General features: G+C 45.4%; 1 protein-coding gene across 2 annotated transcripts in view; it reads right to left on the bottom strand.

Annotated features, from left to right (window-relative positions):
- The window catches only part of cobll1b (cordon-bleu WH2 repeat protein-like 1b), a 33246-nt gene extending 19187 nt beyond the window's left edge, over window positions 1-14059 (bottom strand). For both annotated transcript variants that reach the window (XM_054787207.1, XM_054787208.1), the window contains exons 1-2: window positions 13682-14059; window positions 13537-13596 (exon numbers count right to left, since the gene is read on the bottom strand). In XM_054787207.1, coding sequence (XP_054643182.1) covers window positions 13537-13596; window positions 13682-13710 — 89 coding nt within the window. In that variant the 5' untranslated portion in view covers window positions 13711-14059. The remainder of the gene's footprint in view (window positions 1-13536; window positions 13597-13681) is intronic.
- Window positions 14060-14289: the final 230 nt, after the last annotated feature.

Here is a 14289-nt window from a genome sequence, read left to right as displayed (position 1 = left end):
CCTTTTTTTTAATGACAACTTTATTCATTGTTTTGTTGTTGCTCATAATAATAATAATAATAATAATAATAATAATAGTTTTCCTCATAATATTGCATTATTCTCATTAAATGACTACTTTTTCCTCTTAATATTTTGACTCTATTCTTGTAAAATTGCACCTGATTAACATTTTTGCAGTTTTTTTGTTTTTTTTTAAATTTCCTTGTTCAATGATATTTACAGCATGTTTATGGAAGATAACTCCTCTACTCCTGAAACACTTTTAAGGAAGTGACAAGCACATTTGAGCAGGATTGGTTGAAAAACATGAAACATCAACCAAAACGTCTCTTCAGAGACGTGGGCGGGACTCGAGGCGCCATATTGCTACAGCGCATTTCTGTTTTTTTCCTGCAGCAAAAGCAGTCTGCAAATATGAGCTCTTCTATGAATATGCTAGAAAGATGAGCGGTTCCAGCTCCAACAAGCACCCGGATGCACTTCAGCCACCTTTGCTTCCAACTGCTACACAGGAAGCTAAATAGCTAGTCAAGCACACTCTCAGGAAAACACTGCCCCTAGCATTTTGGTGGAGAACTGCAGGTTATGCACCCAGCCCCCACCAAAGAGAGCCATAACTGGATGAAGAAGCAACATTAGCAACCAGTGGGCCATAACGAGGATATCTGTGCTATGGAGCACAAACAAGGTGAAGGCCAGCCTCTTTCATGTGGGACCCCAGGTGATGTTTCAGGCTTGTGTGTGAAAGTGAGGACTATGAGAGCTGGCGTATTTACCAATTTCACAATGACAACTGAACAAATGCTTGCAAAAGAAACAGTGGAGAAAAAAAAAGGTCAACGTGGAATCAGCAGTTTGATAACACACACGCGCTAATGCGACACCGCTTGAGCAACGAGCGCACTGCAGAGACCGTGATTACGTTATCACTTACGCTGCCTGACTCGGACACAGCTTTGCTTTCTGCAAGTCAGACTGGAGGACAAAAACAGCGACATGTGCCATCTTATTTAGCATTTGGGGAGACCGGTGGTCCATCACACAACAAGAACACTATTTTGTTGTGTCAAACAACAATACAAGCCTATTCTACTCTATGAAATGCCCCTAATGTGACAGACATAGTGAGTATGCAAACCTACATATGCTTTATTATATATATTATATATATATATACTGCTCAAAAAAATTAAGAGGAACACTTCAAAAACACATCAGATCTAAACTGGGGGAAAAATGATGTTCTCCTGGAGTAACTACCTGTCTCCTGGAATCTCCTCCATGCGTCCAGGTACCGCAGTGATGCCCTGGTCCAGATCTGGGAGGAGATCCCCCAGGACACCATCCGTAGTCTCATTAGGAGCATGCCCCGACGTTGTCAGGCATGCGTACAAGCACGTGGGGGCCACACAAACTACTGAGAATCATTTTGAGTTGCTACAATGACATTTTAGCTAAATGGACCAGTGTGCTGCATCATTTTTTCACTTTCATTTTTGGGGTGTTTTTGATTTCCCCCCTCTATAGGGTGATCATTTTCATTTCTATCAAATGATGTGGCATCATTTTGTTACTAATACATCACCCACTTATTATCAGGAAACATATTCAACATCATTTTTCCCCAGTTTAGATCTGATGTGTTTTCCAAGTGTTCCTCTCTTTTTTTTTAGCAGTATATATATATATATATATATATATATATATATATATATATATAAAGCATACTGTATGTAGGTTTGCATACACACATACATACATACATATATATATATACACACACACACACACACACATATATATATATATATATATATATATATATATATATATACACGCACATACATATACATTAATAATAATAATAATAAAAATAAATAAATAAATGTTCAAAATAAATATGAATAGAGAACAAAACTTTTTTTTTTAACAAAACAAACAAAAAAAAACAAACCTGACAGAACATCATTGTGATGATGAAGACTCTTCTGCCTTGTATTTAGCAAACATCAACTGCTTGTATTGTTTATGAATGTGCTCATCTCTGGACTTTGTTTGAGTTCTTTACTCAATCCCTTCCATAGTTTAATTCCACATACAGAAATGCTGTGGCTTTTCAGCCTAGTTCTGGCATATCAATGTTTTAAGTTGAACTTTCCTCTAAGATCATATTTCTCCTCTCTGATTGAGAAATACTGTATGAGGTTTTTGGGTAACGAATTCTTATTAACTTTATACATTATTCTAGCGGGTTGTAAGTGTACTAAGTCTGGGGTTTGTATGTTGTCTATACTTGGTATCATGAATGATCATCACTAATATGTGATATTAAAAATAAAGGTGTGTATGTTGTCTATACTTGGTATTATGAATGATCATCACTAATATGTGATATTAAAAATAAAGGTGTGTATGTTGTCTATACTTGGTATTATGAATGATCATCACTAATATGTGATATTAAAAATAAAGGTGTGTATGTTGTCTATACTTGGTATCATGAATGATCATCACTAATATGTGATATTAAAAATAAAGGTGTGTATGTTGTCTATACTTGGTATCATGAATGATACTAATATGTGATATTAAAAATAAAGGTGTGTATGTTGTCTATACTTGGTATCATGAATGAATACATTATGAGTACAGTGAGTGAGTGAAGATTACTTTTGTAATTATTTCCCATATCTCCACACAATACATGAAATATGCTAATACTAAGGAACAGTAGAGTGTGGAGTGATTTATGATCAAAAATATATTTTGCTTTATTCAATATAGATATATTTCTCGCCACCTTTTGTTGTATATATTTAATATGAGATTTCCAACTCATTTTTTCATTTATTATAACCCCAAGGAATTTATATTCTTCCACTTTTTCAATATCCACTCCATTAATTTGTATTTGGTCACACGTATCCATCCATCCATCCATCCATCCATCCATCCATCCATCCATCCATCCATTTTCTATACCGCTTCATCCTCATTAGGGTCGCGGGGGCATGCTGGAGCCTCACACGTATCCCTTCTGCTATTTCCAAATAGCATTATTTTAGTTTGACTTAAATTCAGGGATAATCGGCCGGTCGGTCATGTGTCCTTGGTCCCCCCCCTGCTCGGTTTGGGCGGCGTTGGGGTGTGGGGCCCCCGTCCTTCCTGTGCCACTGCACCACCTCACATATATATAGGACATTGGGGGGTGGCCTACGGTCGGGCGTGATTGGGGAGGGGAGCTGCCTTGCGGGGCTCCTTTGCTCCTGCTGTGCCACTGACCTGTTGCCCCCCAATTTTAATCGCAGAGTAGACACTTAGGGTTTGGGGGGGCTGGCCAGGTGAGGGGCCCTCCGAGCGGCAGCTGTCCCCCGATTTTAATTGCATCATTAGCTATCATCCACATACACTCCATATACATGCACACAGATACACCATCCTCTTTTATTTTATTTTATTTATTTATTTATTTTTTTTTAATTGCATCATAGACACTATCACACCTTATCACATACACGGGTGGGGCGGGCTGGATTGGGGTGCCTCGTGCACCTCGGCGTCTGCCCGCCAGGGTCGGCGGTGTGGCCGGGGGCCTGGCCGTCGCGGTGGCTCGCCCGGGGCGGCCTGGCCTGTGGGGTGCCCTTGTCTGGTTCGCCTGCCCTTCCCTGGGGTGGCCCTCTGGGGCCTGTTGATGCCGGGGCTTGCGCCGGGGGGGGCGGCTTGCGGTGCCCCCCCTGGACTGACACGTGCCGCGGGCGCCTCTGCGCTCTTGGGGCGGGTTCGGCGGTCTCCGGGGGGCGGTGCTGGTGCTTCGGGTGGCCCGTGTGCTGTCGCGGCGGCCGGTGGTTGCTGCGCTGTGGCGGCTGCTGGGGCGCCGGGCCAGCTGGTGGGTTGGGGCTTGGTCATGCTTGCGGGTACTGTGGGCCTGGGTGGCGGGGTGGGGGTGGGGGGGCGGGTGCCCTGGGGCCGGGCTCGCTGGGGGGGGTCGTGCTCTGCCGGGCGCTTGGGCGTCTGTCGCCGTTGCGCTTTGTGCGCTGCCGGGCCGCTGTCTGTGTCCTCGCCTCCCCCGGTCTGTCTGTGGGCTTGTCGGGGGTGGGGCTCCGGTGCGCGGGTGGTGCGCTGTCGGCTCTGGTGGCATGTGGCTGGTCTGGCTTCTGGTGGTATGTGGGGGCCGTCGGCTGGTCGGCTGCTGGTCTCGCCTTCTCGGCGCTGGTGCTTGGCCTCCCTGCGGCTTGGGGTGTGGTGCTCCCGCTCTCTCTTCGGGGTTTGCTGGCCCGCGGGTCTCGGTTGGCGCTGTGTGGTGGTTCGCCTGGCTGCTCGCCCGTTTTCCCGCCTGCCTGCTCGGTTTCCCGCTCTCCTCCTCGCTGACTCCCCTGTCTGCCTCGCTGGCGGCGTCCTACCGCTGGGGGGGTGTGGCCGGGTGTCTTCCTGCTCCCCGGCGGTCTGCGCTCTCCGCCCCTGGGTTCTGAATCGTATGTCTGGGACCCCGGGGTCCCCGGCTCCGCTGCTCCTTGGGTTACCAACGGGGGATAGGGTGGGGCTTCCGGGTGTCGGGCAGTCGACCACTGTGTGTGTGTGTGTGTGTGTGTGTGTGTGTGTGTGTGTGTGTGTGTGCGCGCTTGAGTAAGTAAGAGTGTGTATGAGCGTGCGCATAGGGGTGTGTTTGTGCGTAGGAGTGTTTATGTGCGTGTGTGTGGGTGCGTAGGAGTGTGTATGTGCGTGCGTGTGTGTATTTTTATTTATTTATTTATTTTAGTTATTTATTTGGGGGGGGCATACAGGGGTTTGCTCCGTGGGGTCAGGTGCTGGGCGATACATCTCTGCCGCCCGTGCCTCCGCCGGGTGGGTGGAGGGTGTGCCTCCTGCATCCCTAGGCGGGGCGGCCCTGTGTCGGGGGTCGGGCGGGGGTTGGCCCGGGGCGGGCCGGGCTCCGCTCCCTGGGGGTGGGGGTGGCGGTGGGGGGGAATTGGCGCTTCCGGCGCGGGCGGGCTTCTTTCCGGCTGTGGAGGCGTCTCTGGGCCTGCCGGTTTGTGGCCCCCGGTACCCGTCTGCCTTTGTGGGGTGTGATCTCTCGCTGGTCTCGGGGGTTGGCAGTCCTCCGGCCCGCTGGCGCCCTGTCCTTGGCTGGGATTACCTCTCTTCGGCCCCTTACTGGTCTTCCCGGGGGGGGGGGGCTCTCTGGGCTGGCTCTTGGGGCACTGTTCTTTGTGCTGCCTGCCCCTATGGGCCTGGTGGCCTTCTGGCGGCCGGGGCCCGGCCTTGCTATTTGGGGCGGGGCTCTCTGGGAGGTGGAAGGCGGCCCCTTTCCTTTCATGCACTCTCAGTGACAATCACACGCCCACACATTCCTGCACCTTTATATATATATGAAGTCTTCCTTACATACAGAGATACCTGTACATATGCACACTCACAGTACATACGTACTTCCCCACATTACTCACTGAGTTATCCAGGGTGTTATTATGTTGTTGGTTTTATTACAGCGACGGTGATTTCAGCAGTATGACTATATATATATATGTGTGTATGTGCGGTATATATGTGTATATATATATATATATATATATATATGTATATATGTATTTATGTATGTGTATGTATGTATATATGTGTGTATATGTATTTTTTTTTTTTTACAATGATGTGCATTACAGTAACTTTGATTCTATTCACTATCATGGATAATCATTTCATTACTACAGTTATGTGTGACTGTTTCAATGCGGTATTATCATGGTGATCACTGTCATAGTTCATCATTTCATGACTGCTATTGTGTGCGACTGTTTCAATGCAGTATTGTCATTGTGATCACTGTCATAGGTCATCATTTCATGACTGCTATTATGTCTGATTGTCATTGACAGCTTTGTCATTGTGGTTGTTGATATTGATTTGTCCTTTATCCTTGTTCGTCTTTATAGTTGTCACGGACATTTATTTGCTGATGTCGTTCGGTATGTTTCTGTTGTTCTGTCACAATTGTTGTTGTTGCTGCTGTTGTCCTTGTCTCTTGTCTCTCTTTTTTTTGTTTTTGTCCCCTCTCGCCCCCCCCCCCGTTTCCTTTTCTCTTCTTCTCTGTCCCCTCCTGCTCCGGTCCGGGCGCTCCAAATTTGCTTTATAACAAGCATCAAGGTCGAATAAATTTTGTATGACAGGGGAAGTGTATATCACACTTCTCTCTGGCAGAATAAATCTGTTGAGCACTTGACGGCATTTAGGTATACAATTCTATCTGCTTTAAAGGCTGGACAGGACAGGGGGAAAAAAAAAAAAAAAAAAAAAAAAAAATTCAGGGATAATCTGTTCCTGTCAAACCATGACTTTAATATGACCTTTTCACCCTTGACCTTTTTAATGAGTTCTTGTGTGCTTTCACCAGAACAAAAGGCAGTGGTAAGTAGGAGAGGTTCCGCAGGTCCTTCATACCGACCGCTGTCAGGCTCTACAACACCTGCACCACCTGAACCATGTTGTAGTCACGATGTATTCTTTACTTGCGTATCTTGCTTGCTGCTGTAACAAGTGAATTTCCCTGCTGTGGGATAAATAAAGTACATATACAGTATGTCATATCATCCGCAAATAAGACCAATTTTAAGTCCTTTGTTACTTTACAAATGTTGTTGACATACAAATTGAACAGTTTTGGTCCCAGTATGGACCCCTGGGGTACTCCACACGTGGTGTATAAACCCCCAGATGTGTATTCTCCTAGCTTTACAAATTGTTTTCTCTTTGCTAGGTAGCTTTTCACCCAATTAAAAACGAATCCTCTAATTCCATACCTTTCTAATTTTGAAATTAAGATATTGTGATTAATTGTATGTCAGGCTTTTGTCAGATCCATGAATACTGCTACTGCATATCTTCTATTGTCCATAGCAGTAGTGATTTCCTCCGTGGTTTCCATCAGTGCCATAGAAGTTGAAACATTGGCTCTGTAACCATATTGACTAAGCGGTTCATCCATAGCCGCATCAAGCCAGTGATGGACCCCCAGCTCCCACGGGGCCCAGGTGATACTACTCACTCAGGATATTGAGGACAGCTTTCAAGAGAAGGAGAAGGCTGGAGTAGTGTTCCTGACCTCCCAGCTGTTAGAAGACCACACCAAACCGGCATATGGTGAAATCCATCATGGAGATGCTGAGAGGCAGCAGCCTGAGGAGGCTGAGGAACAGCGTTCCACAGGGGTCTGTCCTCGCTCTCTGTTGTTCAACATCTACATCCACGACCTACCACAGACAACATCACAGAAATATGGCTACGCCCATGACCTGGCCATTATGATACGACGACCAACATGGGAAGCAACTTAAGGTGGGCTCAACCAGGACATGGGTGTCCTGGCAGCCTATCCATGCAGCAAGACAGCACCAGCAGCCTACCATCTCAACCATAGACAAGCCAAAAGGGAACTGACTGTACTCATCAAGAACAAGCGCATGGAAGCCCCGAGGTACGTACGTACATTTGGACAGAACACCATCCTTCAAACAACATCTTGAAGAGGTGACGGCCAAAGTGTCTGAAAGGGTGTCAGTAATTCAACGTCTCGCAGGTACTGGTTGGGGTGCCTCTGCCAAGGTGCTGCGCATCTCCACGCAAGCCCTGGTCTTCTCTGCAGCTGAACACTGTGCTCCAGTCTGGTGTAGAAGCCCCCATGTCAAGACGGTACGAACCATAATTGTCTGTTTTAAGCCCACTCCCGTCTTCCACCTGCCAGTGCTAGTGGGAATAGCCCCAGCCAGCCTCCGACGGGGGGCTGCCACCCTTGCCCTAGCCAGGAAGGCCCTGACACACGACTGGCACATTCTGCACAACACCACCACGACGGTGTCTCCCCAAGCCGTCCTTACAGCAAGGCGGCACAAGAGCTGCTTAGTTCCATCCCTGAGGACCTCAACAGACACACGGCTGCTGGCATCCTGGAAGCTGGAGTGGGAGTTGGAAGGGTCCACACGTATCCATCGCTGCATCAGGTACCCGGGAGTCGGCATCAAAAGAGATGGACCCTGCCGAAGCGCCTGCGAACTGGGATTGGACGCTTGAAAGCATCGCTGAGGAAGTGGGGCCTGGCGGACCACATTGTCACCACCTGCCCCCCTCTACTAACCACCCTCAGAGGCCAGCCTCCTTCATGTGGGACCTGAAACGAGGACGTGGCTGAATGATACTTAGCTGGATATTTGATGATGACACAAAAGAAGACGACGATTGTACTTTTCAAGGCAGCGAGAGTAAAACTTGTCCAGGAAGTCAAGGTCAGGCTCTGTCCGCCATTATCTGCATAAATATCTCCCGTAAACACGGCTAATCAGATCAACGTGCTGCATACAATGCTGGAATGTTATTGCAGACAAGTGAAAGTTCTTGTTAGCGGCGCACAAAGAGCTAATTCATGCTGCATTTCATGCACAGCCCAAGAGTGGGAAGCCTGGAACTGTCCCGTCTTGGAAGGGATTTGTTACAGAACTTATACCAGCGTCCAAACGCCTTCGGGGCGAAATAGAAATATTTTATGAAGACACCATCATGTAGAAATGAAAGATATGTTGTGATTATCGGCAATGAGCATCTGTCTTCATAAAGCATGTGATTGTTCAATATTGTCTGGTATTTACGGTCAATGCGTGACGACAAAGACCACCATTATTCCCAGCCTCTTGGAGCGTCGCCATATTATCCTTTTACGCCCTGTCAGGCAGAGCGCATCCATGACATCAAACATCCCGGCATTCTCATATTATAAGGAAAAGTGCACTTTTTGTGGAATTTTGCCCATCAGCCACAATCACGGCAGGCTTTTGGACAAATGAGGATCCAGAACTCGAACACTCAGAGGATGGGCTACAGGTTTTAGAAGCAGAGCCCACAGGAGAGGGAAACATCAGAGCAGACTGGGCGCAAGAAGTCGGGAAGGGCATGGCTTGGTGGTGTGAATGTGGAGCTTGCCAAGGTATGCCGACCGAAATGGGGTGTTTGTGCTGCACTGAGCAGCATACAGTGTCACCGTGGATGGAAAGGCTTGGTGTATATGGCGAGGAGGACACTGCTCCAAGAGACTGCATCAAAATGAAGGGAGAATTGTTCGCGCTAACTAGGCCTGTCACAATAATCGATAAAGCTGCTCCTGATGATGCGTCATCAGGAGGTAAATGTGCTAGCAGTGTCAAAGCGCTTTGAGGGCCTTGGAGGTGGAAAAGCGCGATACAAGTGAAAGACCCTTTAACATTTATGGTGACTTACTCCATGGACAGTCGACCGTCTGGCCCGGCCGATCTGGTGCGTCTTTTCCACTTGATTTTGGGTTGGTGCAATTCTACCACTGCATGGTTTGTTAACGCTAGGCCTGCCACGATCACAAATTTTGCTGGCCGATAATTGTTACAAATTATCATTGATAATCGATACTATTGACATTTTTGAGACCATTTTTCATTAGTTATGTGGCATAAAATTTATCTATTGAATGGTTGCATTTCTTTTGCAATGTAGCGAGCGACTCTGTCTGTGAGCGCACACCCTTTTGTGCTATTTTGGTGATATTGACATTGCCAACCGAACGCCTCAGTAAGCATTGGCTGTTGGGACAAAGGCTCTGCTGCACCTCCAGTGGTAGTTTTTTTTTCCCATCAGTTGTTAAAACTGAAAAGCATGGTTGCATTTCAGGTGCGCATACAAGTCGGCCGTGTTCCACTGCTTCGTTGTCACTACTTTCCAACAAATGCGACATATCAGTTCATCGATGTTCATGTGCTCACCTTGTTCATTCTGTTTAAAACCGAAATAATCCCACACTGGGGCTGTTGCGTTCGCCTTAGAAACCATCGCTTCTGTGACTTCAGTCATGTTAGCATATACTTTCTCAGCAGGCTAATTTGGTGCTACCACTCACAAGTAGCCCCACCTCCACAAAGAGGCTGAATTAGATGATCGAAGGCTCACTCTCTCCGTTCATTCCGCTATAGAACCAAACAGATGCCGAATCAACCCTCCGTCATCTAGCCTATGTGGCACAGACAGACTAGCAGATGCCACACACACGCATGCATGCACATGTCAGTTTACAGATAATAACAATGTCGCTGTAGCTTGGGTAATGTGCAGGTCACATGATGGAAATGGAGCGTTGGTGGCGCTTTTTGGAGTTTTTTTCAGACGACTTTGTAGGTGGAATAAGTGTGTCCCGTGACGTGCATTCTTAGCTGCCTCTTTTTACCTGTTTTTATATCTTTAGAAGACAGAGAAAAGAGAAAGACGTGTGTGTTCATGTCCCATGCGAGGACGGCAGATGATGGGAATAACGCCAAAACAAGTGCACTTTTCCTTTCAGGACGTTGCGGGAGCATTTTCCAGAGGAGTGGTGCATCATCTGACGGTGTGCACTTCATCAGCAGACAAGCCCCAGCTGGTCAGCACAAGGTTAGAAGGAGATGAAGAGCTGGGCATACCTGACGAGACCAGGTGAAAGCAATCACAGATGAGGAGCACAAACCAGACACAGGAAAAGCCTTCAGGACAAACTAAACAACAGCACTGGACCGTACATGCTGATCTTTCTTCATCTTTCTCTGCCTCTCTACTGTACGCGTCACATCATTCTGGATCATAACAACAATTACAATCAATGAGAGCACCTTGGTGGTGTCTCATCCCAAGCATCTCCAAGAAGGCTTGTGCGCCATGCCGTGGCATCTCTTTGCTGTCAAGTGCGTGCATGTGAGCAACTGTGTGCACGTGCATCCCTACTGCAGTACGTGTGTCCAAGGCTTATTGGATCGTACAGTTACACAATCACATGACTTGACACATGAATTCTTAACATGTCAGCGGCTTTCCAGAAAGGACTGGCTTGGAAGAGCCATCCTGTTTAGAATGACCCGGTGGCAACATGAAGTGCACATTTGCACACTCTGCTACGACTCGTTATGAGCAATACCATGCCAAACAACAAATACTGATTGTAGTAAACTCAATACCTCGCTTTTCATGGGGGTTACCACCCGGGACCACCAGCACGTCGTGAAAAACCATTATGCTTGGACTTGAGACGGCCGCTAGCTAGCAAGCTAACCAGTCAACCAGTTAGCCTCGAATTTATTTCTTCTTAACTTATGAAGCCAAAAACGTACCACTTCCACACGGGATGGGAGGAGAACTTTTTTTTCCACTCTGTCAAGTGGGACATGCCATGCTGTCACTTCTTTACAAAGTTAAGGTGCCTAAGGCTAACCGTAGCATAGTAACAGTAGTGTAGTAACACAAGTACAAACTTACAGTATATCAACACTTACTGCCATCGTGTTAGGTGTTAGCAGGTTAGTGTTAGAATGCTTACATTAGCATAGTAGCATTTTTGTGTATTAATATACACATACACTTAGCTGCACTATGCTACATGTTGCATGCTAACATTAGCATGTTATCATTGTTGGCACGCTAACGTTAACATGGCATAGTAGCATTTAAGCATGATAACATTAGCATAGCATTTTCATGAGTATTAACATTGGCAGACAGCACTATCTTGCTGGGTTTTGCATGCTAATGTTATCATTGCTAACACTAACGTTAGCATAGTAACATTTCAGCTGTTTTTTAGCTGTTATGTAGAAACTTGTATCAACAGTTACTGCCATCATGTTAGGTCTGAGCATGTCAGCGGTAGCATGCTAACATTATCATAGTAGCATTTTTTCTTCAGCAGTTAAGCATTCACATGAAAAGTCTTCTAGTTTAACCCTGGAACAGATCATGTCTCCTGGTGTGTCCTGGAAGATTGCAGGGTGTAAAATACGCCGTAGTAGAACTTGCTGCCTACCGGGTCGGAATGGAAACTTTGCACGTGTCAAAACCTCCTAGGCTTTCTCTCACCTTCAACTTAAAGAGGGAAAACATATCCATGATATCTGATGCTGCCAAAGCACAGGAACAAGCGCTGGAAAGTCACGCCTCCTTTTTTAATGATTCCAACCGCTGGAAGACGAGCAGCTGACATCATCTCCCTGAACCAGAACTAATGGGAAATTCCATCCCGTCCTCAACTAAAAGTATGTGTACTGCTCACAATGTTGCTCACAACAGGGGTGCCCACATTTTTTCTACCTTTTTTTCCCCAATTCTTTCAACTTTCTTCTTAAATTATCTTCATAAATGTTCTTTTTGGAATATTTTGACACTATTCCCATAATAGTACCATGTTTTCCCAAACCTCCATCCATCCATCCATTTTCTATACCTCTTCTCCTCTTTAGGGTCGCCCAGGGGCATGCTGGAGCCTATCCCAGCTGACTTGGGCGACAGGCGGGGTACACCCTGGACTGGTGGGCAGCCAATGGCAGGGCACCATTCACACTCACATTCATACCTATGGTCAATTTTAGACCTTTTTCCTGGTAATATTTTGGCTTTATTGTGATGCATTTTTCCATTTTTGCAACTTTTGTAAATTTTCTTCTCATCATTTTGATTTTATTCCCATAATATTTTGTCTTTATTCTCATCAAACTAGAGCAGTTTTATTTTCCATTTCTGCTGTTTTTTTTAATGTTTCCAACAATTTCAGCTTTTTTCTTGTAAATGATCTTCTCCTAATATTTTGACTTTATTCCCAGAATATTATAACTTTTTCCCCAACTTCATTTTCCGAAAAACAGTTTTGTTTCTCTTATTATGATAAAAAAAAAACATATTTTTCTCTCATAAAATACTAAAATACTGTTTTTTTTAAATTTTCCAACAATTTCAAAGTTTTGTCTTGCAAATTTCTTCTCATATTATGACTTTCCCCATAATATTTTCACTTTATTCTCATATTATAACAACTGTTTCCGCAACCTAATTTTCTAAAAATTCCAATTTTATTAATTGTTTTGTTCGTCTCTCGTAATATTACAGCTTTAAAAAATATGTCTTTTTTCTTGAATATTTCAACTACTAAAATGGCAAAAAAAACAAAACATCTTTTCTGTTGGACTTAATTCTTGTCAAATTACTGCAGTTTTCCTTTTTGTCCTTGTCAATTTATATTTGGCCAATGAAAAAACAGCCACAAGCCGCAAATAGCCCCCCCTCCCCCACACTTTGCTTTGGACACCCTTGATTTAGTAAATAAATCATTTAAACATGCTAGGAAGTGTGTGTGTGTGTGGGGGGGGACATCCGCTCCATGGCATGAGTGCTAAATATTTCCCATGACCTCAACATAACAACATAACATATGGTCACGGCAAATTCCCAGTAAACGCGGGAGAGCAGGAAATGGGGGGGGGGGGGGGGGGGGTGTTCAAAGATCGTTGCGAACATCTACAACAAGTGTGATTTCAGCAACTGTGCTCACTGAAAGGAATGTTAGTTGTGTCAATGACCTTTAGCAACAAAGCTTTCATTGTGAACACACACGCACACACACACACACACGCGCGCACACACTCACACACACACACACACACACACACACACGCACACGCACGCACGCACGCACGCACGCAGTGCCCAATCAGGCTGGTGACAAATGTTGCTTACCTCTTAGCAGGTAAATCATCATCCATCACTACACTCATTGGCTCCACCAGGTTCACCGGACTTGACGAGGACACAGAAGAAGCTTTTTTACAAAGTTTTTTTTTTTTTACCAAAGTTGAACATAAACAGAAAAAAGTAGACTTACCGTGAATGCAGCAGCCTTTCGACATCCATGAGTCGTCACCAAACCAAACCAAACCAACACCAGAAACAAAAAATGAGCCACCCATTCGTCTTTATGTTGTTATCCTTTTTCTAAGGCAGCCATTCGTGTTTGTAGAGGTATTTACATGTGATCCTGTACACAGCAGTCCTCCATGACGGCAAGTTTAGCTGCAAAAGAAGCAGCTGTGAAAGTGGGGCGTTCCTATCGTCCCTCCGTCCATCCCGACGGGGCGGTTCACAAACACAACCGTGCCCTGGCTCACCACAAATCCATAACACACCAAATCTTTGAAAATTAACACCCAAGAATGGCTGGGAAAAGTCAAAAGTGAAAGGAAAACACACACAAGCAAGACTTTGTTGTCTTCTTCCATTGAATGGCGGCGTTCATGTGTCAACAGTGACCCCGTGTGGCCGGAGTTGGAAACACAGCGTACGCTCACTACAGTATAATAGACATCTTTGTTTTCTTAGTTCATTTGATCATATTAGAAATACAGCAGCTCTCAGTTTGATGCAGTGGACGATAACTTTCTGTTTCTCAACACAGGTAACTTTTTTTATATCTACTTAAAAAAAAATGTAGAT

Source organism: Dunckerocampus dactyliophorus, chromosome 9, assembly GCF_027744805.1.
Source record: "Dunckerocampus dactyliophorus isolate RoL2022-P2 chromosome 9, RoL_Ddac_1.1, whole genome shotgun sequence".
Lineage (NCBI taxonomy): Eukaryota > Metazoa > Chordata > Actinopteri > Syngnathiformes > Syngnathidae > Dunckerocampus > Dunckerocampus dactyliophorus.
This window is presented reverse-complemented; position numbering and strand designations above follow the sequence as displayed.